Raw genomic sequence first — 10,000 nt, 5'->3', positions numbered from 1 at the left:
AGTAAATGTACATAGTTACATTCCAGCGCTGTGTGAGTGTGAGTGGAGAGGGTTGTGCTTGTCTAGTGTGTCTGGTGTTAACAGCTCCTTCAGATCACTGGCTCGGAGTAGATATGAAGGAAGAAGCAGCTTCCCACTGTCGGGCTCCAGAGGGCAGCGTTAGCATTAGGGCTGTCAATCGATTAAAAAATGTAATCTAATTAATTACATTCTCTGTGATTAATTAATCTAAATTAATCGCATACATAATTAACGGTGCCTGAACCGAGACTTTTTGATAAAGTTAAAAAAAAGAAAAGAAATAAAAAGTTACTAAACAACAGTTGGTGACATTAAAGAACGGCTTGTTTATTGCTAAGGCCATATGGTCAACATTAAATGATTAATAATAATGTATAACAATAACAACTTATTTCACTAGTAAACTGCTGTTGAACGACAAAAACAACAACCAGATGGAAAAGGACATTTAACAATAACTTCAAATGCACCACGACGCTGTAGTTTACCAGTGTCATTGAACACACCGTCTGTGTTGTTTCTCCGACGGCAGCTGCAGATTGTTACATCCCGGTGTTGAATCCTCTACAGTAAAACACAGTCACACTTTACACCGTTTAGTGTTAGCTGTCAGCATTTAACCGTGTTTAATCCAGCTACTAGCTAGTGGTAGGCTAACGTTAGCTGGTGTCGAGTGTAGTGTTAACTAGCTAGCAGTAGGCTAACATTAGCTGCTGTTGAGTATAGTGTTAACTAGCTAGCAGTAGGCTAACATTAGCTGCTGTTGAGTATAGTGTTAACTAGCGTCACATGGAGCGGTGTTTGTGTTTCCTGTAACGTCTGTTTCAGAGCAGCAGAGAGAAGAGCAGACATATCAGTGGAGCCAGATTTCCGTCTGTATGAAACGTCAATATGGAATGGATTAATCTATTAATCTAATTAACGCGTTATTTTGACAGCCCTAATATATATATATATATATATATATATATATAAACAAACTGGGGAGTGCTTGGGTCAGTTTGAAGCCAGACTGAACCTGTTTTGACCCGACAGTGTGAAGCTGAATGAATCTCCTCTGACTGTCCGCCCACTCTTAAACAAAACCTCCGTACAGAACAACATACAGACAAGTGATGATGTTCTGCGCTCTGATTGGCTGCTGTCAGGACCAGGACGTGTCAGAACGTGATGTGAACCAATAGCAGAACAGGAGCAGACCAAGATGTTGTAGTTCGGAAACAGCGAGAGGATGTTAGCGTAATGCTAATCTTCGTTTTGGGACTTTAGATGAAAGCCTTTCAATCTGGTTTTCACCGGCATTTCTCTTAAAATCTCCAAATGTTACAACAGGAGTATGTTGTGGACAATCTGCAGATGAACTAGCTTCAGTAATAATAATGCTGCGTGTTTAAACACTAAATTAGATGACTTAACTAGCTAAAGGTTCAAAGACAGAACATGTGCCACGAATTCACACCGAAACAACCAACGTATTCCTTCACATTATTCTCCAAACTGTCTCTCTCTCTGTGTGTCTGTGTGTCTCTGTGTGTGTGTCTGTGTGTCGTCTGTCTGTGTGTGTGTCTGTCTGTGTGTCGTCTGTCTGTGTGTGTGTCTCTCTGTGTGTCTGTGTGTCTCTGTGTGTGTGTCTGTGTGTCGTCTGTCTGTGTGTGTGTCTGTGTGTGTGTCTGTGTGTGTCTCTGTGTGTCTGTGTGTGTCTCTGTGTGTGTCTCTCTGTGTGTCTGTGTGTCTCTGTGTCTGTGTGTCGTCTGTCTGTGTGTGTGTCTGTGTGTGTGTTTGTGTGTCTGTGTGTTTGTGTGTGTCTCTCTGTGTGTGTGTCTGTCTGTCTCTGTGTGTGTGTCTGTCTCTGTGTGTGTCTGTGTGTGTGTGTCTCTGTGTGTCTGTCTCTGTGTGTCTGTCTCTGTGTCTGTGTGTGTGTGTCTGTGTGTGTCTGTCTCTGTGTGTGTGTGTCTGTCTCTGTGTGTGTGTGTGTGTGTGTGTCTGTGTGTGTGTGTGTCTGTGTGTCTGTCTCTGTGTCTCTGTGTGTGTGTGTCTGTGTGTGTTGGAGCCGTCAGAGCTGTGAAACATGATCTGCTGTCAGCTGTTATCAGAGGAAACTGTCCGAACCAAACTGCCAACACGCTGGCTGACATTCAGTCATTTCCTGTCGTAGTTTCATCTAACTCTTGTGTTGTCTCCCATCGACCTGCACGCAACCGTTATTCATAAATTAAAACTTTTTTTGGTGACATTTCGTCACTTTTTTCCGATGTTCTCGATGTTTTTGTCATTTGTTTTACATTACATTTTACAGTATTACATAATACAGTATTTGTACATATTTATTGTCGCACTTACACATTGTTGCACTTTTTGTTTTGGACGTTTTTGTTGTTTTTTCCAAAATATTTTGATCATTCATTTTTTTCAAACACTCTATAATTGAATAAAACACCCAAATTCCATAAAATAGTGAACTGATCATGTAGTTTACTTGTGAAGAGTAATGGTTGCATGGAACCATCCACGTTATATTTTTGGACAATTAGGTTGAAAGAAACCCAAATTTCTGATATAGAATATTTTTGAATATGTGTCGCATTAGACCCGATGACACCAGGAGGGTTTAAAGACGTAAAAAAATGATCCATTTCTGTGTTAAAGGGCCGCACACACCTCGCGTACAATCATATAAAGACCTGTAGAGCAGATCTCTGTCCGGGGTCGCCAGTTTTTCATTGATTAAGGTAGAAGTGTAGCGTTGGAACATCTGTCTGCGTACGTTACTTGTGCACGTAGCCGATATCAGCCATGAAGTCTAAACCCTCTGACGTAGACTGACCCCCAGCTGGGAGGTTTCTGCTCCTCTAGGAGCTACAAGTCTGTATGACATCAACCTGGTTTAACTCTCCTGTTGTCCTCAGGTCAGATTTGACCCATTTACAAAAAACTACAAAAAATTTCTATATCAGAACTGTGACAAAAAAACGTTGAAGTGACAAATGTTGGAAAAAGCTACAATGCTGAAAAAAGAGACCAAAAAAATCTGAATGTAAAAATAATCCAACATTTTGGTCGTCTTTCTCAACACTTTTGTTACTTATTTGAAGTTTGTGTGTGTGTGTGTGTTTGTCTGTGTATGTGTGCGTGTGTGTGTGTGTGTGTGTGCGTGTGTGTGTCTGTGTGTGTCTGTGTCCGTGTGTGTGTCTGTGTCCGTGTGTGTGTGTGTGTGTGTGTCTCTGTCTGTCTGTCTGTGTCTGTGTCCGTGTGTGTGATTTCTTGTCTTTTATGTAGATTTAAACTTAGGAAAATATTAAATATAAAAAACTGGATGAAAACGTTTAAATCAATCGATTTTAAAATAAACATTTAATATTGGGGCGTTTCACCGCTGTCGTTAGTTACATGGCTGCAGTTCAGACGTGTGTGTGGGTGTGAACGTTTGATCACGTGACACCCCAGGGTCCAATCAGCAGCTACGTCAGAGCAGAAAACACTGAACTCATAAAAAACAAACAATAAAAAATAATATAAAACAAATTAGAAATAAAAAGCTTATTACAGAGATATGAACAGAAACGTTTCTCCTTCTCCAGGGGTTTTAAAGTACCACTTCCTTACATCTGGACAGACCAGGTTATATGTCACAATTAAGAAGATTATTAACATTATTCTCATTATTAATATCTTACAAAAACAAAAAGTCAACAGTGCAATAAAAAGGTTTTTTTTTTTTTTTTTTAAATCCCGTCGCTCGGCGGGAGAGCGAGAGAGACGGAGGCGAAAGGGGGGGGGGGGCTTGGCGGCAAAGGGGAGACAAAGAAGGGAACATCCAAAAAATAAGCAAGGAAGGAAGGAAGAAAGAAGGAAGGAAAGAGGGGAGGAAGGAAGGAGGAAGGAAGGATAGAGGGGAGGAAGGAAGGAGGAAAGGAGGGGAGGAAGGAAGGAGGAAGGAAGGAGGGAAGGATAGAGGGGAGGAAGGAAGGAAGGAGGAAGGAAGGATAGAGGGAATATAGAGAAGGACAAGCAGTTTACAACAGACCAGGGAGGAAGAGGAGCTTCTCAGTATTATAGAAATGTGAAATAATGGATGGATGGATGGCGATGTGGAGGTAAAGGCTCTGACACACCGACGAGACAGCCGACCGTCGGTAGAAGAGTCAGTCAGACTGATCAGGCTCCCAGAGGTCCAAAAAGTGCCTCAGAACACCGAAGAGACGCCGACTGGAGCGTACGTTCTGCGCGTGCGCGAGACATAATACGTCTCCATAACAGCAGGCGGCGCTCATCAGTATTGTCGCCCCAAAAATGAAAACCAGCAGCTGATTGGACGAACGCGTCACGTGGGTCTGGCTGCTCCCCGACCATCATGGCGTCTCGTTCAGAATCTGATCTCATATTGTCCTAAAATAGTTCACCGTAACGTGTTTCTGGAAACATCTGAAGAGAGAAACAGGCCGTGCAGTTGCTGAATCTGTCTTCATTTCAGATCAACAAAGGTCAGATTAGAAGATCTTCATCAGATTTTGAGGGCTTAGTACGGCTCATCCCGCTTGAGATCGGAATCGGCCCAAATGAACGCCGACAGCTCCTCCAACGGACGACGGCACAGAACAGACTCGAGTCACCGACCTCGCCAGACTGTCAAGACGGCCGATTATCAGCTCGGTGTGTCAGAGGCTTAAGAGGGAAGAAAGGGAGGAAAAACAAAAAGAGGAAGAAAGGGAGGGAGAGAGGAAATGAAGAAGGCAGATGTGTGGTTATTGGCTGAGAGGTGATGAAAGTGTGCGAGGTCAGGGAGGGGACAGAAGAGGAGGATCATGGGAGATCCACACAACAGGCTCCAGCTAACAAAGCTAAATGTGTCTTTGTGTCCGTTAATCCTCCTTTTTTTTACAGGTCATGTTGATGATTGAGAGTCAGAACGGCAGATAGTTTAACTGCCGAGTACACAATGAGATATTCAAGGAGAGAGGTCATCTAGAAGCTGTTGTGTGGATGTGTAAAGATGCACTGATACCACGTTCCTGTTGCCCGTATTTAACACTAAATGTCAGTTGACCCAGATTTTCTCTCTTCCTTCTTGTAGTATGTATCCTTGAAGATAGTTTAGGTTTTTAGATAATCTATAGACCTTAATGTCGACTGGAAATATTCCCTAATAATCAGGGTCACACAGAGTCTGCGGACACAGATTTTAGACAACTTAAAATAAAACGTAAGACGGGTCAACGTGACATCATGACTTCGCGTAAACATACACGCCCACTTTCTTAAGCCAAGTGGTGTGTTATCTGTACGCATTTTGAGCTATCCGCGTGGATGTCTACGCTGTATACAGCAGACGTAAACAGACGTACGTACTTGGCGCGTTATTGCGAGAAGAAAGCTACGGTTGGGTTTAGGAAACGTGACACGTGAGACCTGATCCCCGGTCTCCTGGGTGAAAGTCCCGTGTTTGACCCGTCCTCCACTTTCATACTGCTCGCTACGGCGTCAATTCACACGCAATCGCAAGGTAATGTAAGTCAATGGAAGCCAAACGGCGTTGATAAAGACGCTAAAAAGCGAGTATGCGTCTTGATAACACGCCAATAATGGCATACGGATTGGCGTGTCATATATACGCCACTTCATGACATCAGTCTGGACTGTCCACTAAATCTCACAGATTTTCATACGACGGTAAGAAAAACCCAGCAGATTCTGTTGTCTGCCTGTAATTAATACTTGTGTTCATGTTGCGTTTGAGTGACATGACCCGTGAACTACGGTATGAATAAAGCTCTAGACGTCTGTAGTGTAGACTGTGAAACCCCTTCAGTTGTCAGTTACATGACCTAACTACGGTAGGATGTTGAGATCAAAGTATTTCCTGGGAATTCTTGTTCCCATGAAAAAGACCTGCTAGCTGGCGTCCACTCGTGTCCTAAATACTGCTGGATGAGCAGAAGCAAAGACACTTCTCTAAATCTCATTAATGCTTTTAATTAAGTGTCAAACTACGGCAGCAACACGGCGACACGTCAGAGACTCTGAACGGCTGTCGTTGCTAATATACTCTGAAGAGGGGATGTTGTTCTGCCACATGAACTAATAAATATGACAAAAACATCAGAATGAAGATACATTTCTGATTTATCATTAGCAGTTCTGTGGGTTTAAAAATCACATTTTATATATGGGGAGGAATCCCAGATGTGTGTGTGTCTCTGCGTCTCTCTCTCTCTGTGTCTGTGTGTGTCTCTTTGTCTGTCTGTGTCTCTCTCTGTGTGTGTAGTTTGTGATATATTCCAGAAAACGCTGCAAAGATTAATTCATTTGCTGTCAATTTATCGGTTTGAGTCATTTCTTAAGATAAAACAGGTAAACTAGTGTAATGTCAGCGTGTTAAATGTGGATATGTTCTAGTTTCTTCTCTCCTCTGTGACAGGAAACTGAATATCTTTGAGTTGTGGACAGAACAAGACATGTAAAGGGGTCATCTTGGGCTTCACGACATCTTTCTATTCGATCCATTAATGCAGAAAATAATCGGTAGTTGCAGCCCTGATTCTCAGTTTGTCATAGTTTTAAAACCCTGACAAGAAGAGACCTTTGTCTGTGCGAGGAAACAGGAAGATGATCAGGAGGCTTTGGTTTTTTTGGTTTCTGACATGTTCTACCTGCATCTGGGTGTCACGCTTTGATACTTCATTCAATACTCGATAAAAAACAAGGTATCAGTGCATCCTGACATGTCAGGGTGGGAGTGACCGGGGCTTTAATACAAGGATGGGGCAGATAGAAGGAAGGAGGATGGGGTTTGATCAAAGAACAAGTGTGTGTGTGTGTGTGTGTGTGTGTGTGAGAGAGAGGACAGGTGGGCGTGGCCTGCTCTGTTGGTGGCATGGCCTGTTCTCAGGAACTCCTCTTAGTCCGGGAGTGCTGGATCAACCACTGAAGAGTGATGTCTGTAGAGAGAGACAGATGTGACATCAGCAGAGAAAGAGTGTGTGTGGCGAGACACAGAAACATACACAGCCGTGTCTGTGTGTGTGTGTGTGTGTGTGTGGTACCGATGTTGTCTTTCTCCTTGCAGGAGATGGAGTAACAGCAGATCTCTCTGTCCTGGATGGCCGACAGGTTCCTGTTTAAAAAACAACATGATGCAACCACAATCACTTCAAGTGATCTACAGATGAAGTCCAAACTGTAACTTACATTCTCTGTAGCTCTGGCAACGTGCCAAACATCTTTGTACGTATAACTTACGATGACAACCTCCATGTTGCAGATCCAATCTGCACACTGAATCATGCACATTTAAAGGGCTTCCCTTCTTTAGTTGTTCAGATTATTCTGCAGAATGAGGACTTTTACTTTTGGTACTTTAAGTTAATGTTGATGCAGATACTTCATTTAAAGTGCTCATATTATGCTCATTTTCAGGTTCATAATTGTATTTTGAGGTTGTACCAGAATAGGTTTACACGGTTTAATTTTCAAAAAACACCATCTTTTTGTTGTACTGGTCATTGCTGCAGCTCTTCTTTTCACCCTGTGAAGACCCTGCAGAGTATGAGGGCGTGCCCTGACAGTACCTAGGTAAGGACTACTAGCCAGTCAGAAGCAGAGTATGAGGGCCCTGACAGTAGCTAGGTAAGGACTACTAGCCAGTCAGAAGCAGAGTATGAGGGCCCTGACAGTACCTAGGTAAGGACTACTAGCCAGTCAGAAGCAGAGTATGAGGGCCCTGACAGTAGCTAGGTAAGGACTACTAGCCAGTCAGAAGCAGAGTATGAGGGCGTGCCCTGACAGTACCTAGGTAAGGACTACTAGCCAGTCAGAAGCAGAGTATGAGGGCGTGCCCTGACAGTACCTAGGTAAGGACTACTAGCCAGTCAGAAGCAGAGTATGAGGGCCCTGACAGTAGCTAGGTAAGGACTACTAGCCAGTCAGAAGCAGAGTATGAGGGCGCCCTGACAGTACCTAGGTAAGGACTACTAGCCAGTCAGAAGCAGAGTATGAGGCGTGTCCTGACAGTAGCTAGGTAAGGACTACTAGCCAGTCAGAAGCAGAGTATGAGGGCGTGCCCTGACAGTACCTAGGTAAGGACTACTAGCCAGTCAGAAGCAGAGTATGAGGGCGTGCCCTGACAGTACCTAGGTAAGGACTACTAGCCAGTCAGAAGCAGAGTATGAGGGCGTGCCCTGACAGTACCTAGGTAAGGACTACTAGCCAGTCAGAAGCAGAGTATGAGGGCGTGCCATGCTAGCAGCTAGGGGAGCATTATAACGTGTGTTCCAAAGTGACCACGTTTGTCTCTGAAGTAAAGGCTGGACTACAATAGAGCTGTTTGGAGCAGTTTGTGAACAGTGTTTTCTGTTGGAGATGGTAAGTCCCTTTGGGGGGGACTTTGAGCTTTTTCACTTTGTAAACTTATAACTGCACTGCAGAGTATTTGAAGCCAGTGTAAACAAACACACATGCTGCTTCATCTTCATTTTGAGAAAACCCCATTTTGAAATCTATTCCCCAAATACCCTCCTATCGCCACTAACATTGTGTACAATGTTCCTTTTATTATCGTCATTTTATTTATATTTATATATATTTATTATTTATAAGCGTGTAATTAAAATAAAATCACACACTATCTCTTTCTATGTGAATGATTTATGTATGTACTAATGATCTATTTATGTTGTATTGTTATATATTTTTATATGAAGGTGTGCAAACAATAAACAAATAAATGTGGCTCATATCTATGCAGTTCATCACACAACTCCACGCTGCGTTGTACTCTTCACACTGATCAGAAAACATCCGGTGTGAGTCACTTACATCCTCTCTATGAGCTCCTTCTCATCCAGAGCTCCTTGTAGGTCCCTCTTGTTGCCCAGAACCAAAACCTGAAGACACACAGAAGAAAACAAACATCAGAGAACATAAAAACACTCAGGGTCCTATCCTGCAGCCGGCGCAGCGCGGCACAAAGCCCGACGCAAGTGTCTTTGCTATTTTAAGACCAACTCAGTTGTCAGTTTCCCGTCCAACGCCCACGTAGTTTAAATAACAAATGTACCTGGACCCATCTGTGGCCCGTGCTGGTCTTACAGGGAGGTGTGTTCAGGTGCATTCTGGGCGTGCTGGTCTTTCAGGGAGGTGTGTTCAGGTGCATTCTGGGTGTATTGCTATCTTGAGGCAGTGGGAAGTGATGGCGTGTTACACACACAGGGACGCACAGCAGCACACACACCTGCAGCAGGCGGTCACGCCGTGACCTCAGATCGTTAGAATAGGGCCCTAACAGTTTCTTGTCATCTTATGTTTTTATCTGTAGAACAAACAGCAGGGTTCAGTGTTTAGGTTTTCGTTGTTGTGTCTTTCTGCACAAGAGTGACCAACAGCATTGCTTTATGAAAAGAAAATATAATGAAATGAGGTTTCTGCCCCCGGCAGCCATGACATGTTGGATTTAAACATCGGAGGGAATCTAAAGTTTGAGGAAAAGCTTTGTGGCTGAATCATAGAGGAAGGTACAAAGTGCTGAGGTCACAAAACCAGAAAACTTTCAGACACAAACATTTCCTTCCTCATTTATAAGAGATGTCAGCTAAAGTACAAAGATCTGGTGTGTTGCTAAAGTACAAAGATCTGGTGTGTTGCTCGTGTTATCGGGTCCAGTGTCGGGTTCGGTCGAGATGTTAGTCAGACTTTGGTTGGCTCAGTTCAGTTCAGGTCTAAACTGTGGAGTCTGGTGCAGCTAATTAATTCCTAATGTACTGAGTCACTCTGTGCATCTCAGCTGGCTCCGATAGATATCGGTCTTAAACAAAAAGGGAAGTGTAAGGGGGATTTCACAACTGCTTCTTTCAGGGCACACTCACACTTTTGAACCCAAAGTCCTGTTGTTTTGACTAGTGTGATCGCAACGCAGACATTTAAGTGGGACCGTAATCTGCGTTGCTATTTCGTCCGGTAGATACCGGGCACCGGTGCCCTATTGGCA

General features: G+C 43.5%; 1 protein-coding gene across 1 annotated transcript in view; it reads right to left on the bottom strand.

Annotated features, from left to right (window-relative positions):
* Positions 1 to 3,353: 3,353 nt before the first annotated feature.
* LOC144513181 (ADP-ribosylation factor-like protein 8A) overlaps positions 3,354 to 10,000 on the bottom strand; it is an 11,352-nt gene continuing 4,705 nt past the window's right edge. The window contains exons 5-7 of the mRNA XM_078244171.1: positions 8,833 to 8,900; positions 7,062 to 7,132; positions 3,354 to 6,956 (exon numbers count right to left, since the gene is read on the bottom strand). Coding sequence (XP_078100297.1) covers positions 6,904 to 6,956; positions 7,062 to 7,132; positions 8,833 to 8,900 — 192 coding nt within the window. The 3' untranslated portion in view covers positions 3,354 to 6,903. The remainder of the gene's footprint in view (positions 6,957 to 7,061; positions 7,133 to 8,832; positions 8,901 to 10,000) is intronic.

Source organism: Sander vitreus, unplaced genomic scaffold (genome assembly GCF_031162955.1).
Source record: "Sander vitreus isolate 19-12246 unplaced genomic scaffold, sanVit1 R1_20, whole genome shotgun sequence".
Lineage (NCBI taxonomy): Eukaryota > Metazoa > Chordata > Actinopteri > Perciformes > Percidae > Sander > Sander vitreus.
Note: the sequence above shows the minus strand (reverse complement) of the source record. Positions and strands in the feature narration are given on the sequence as shown.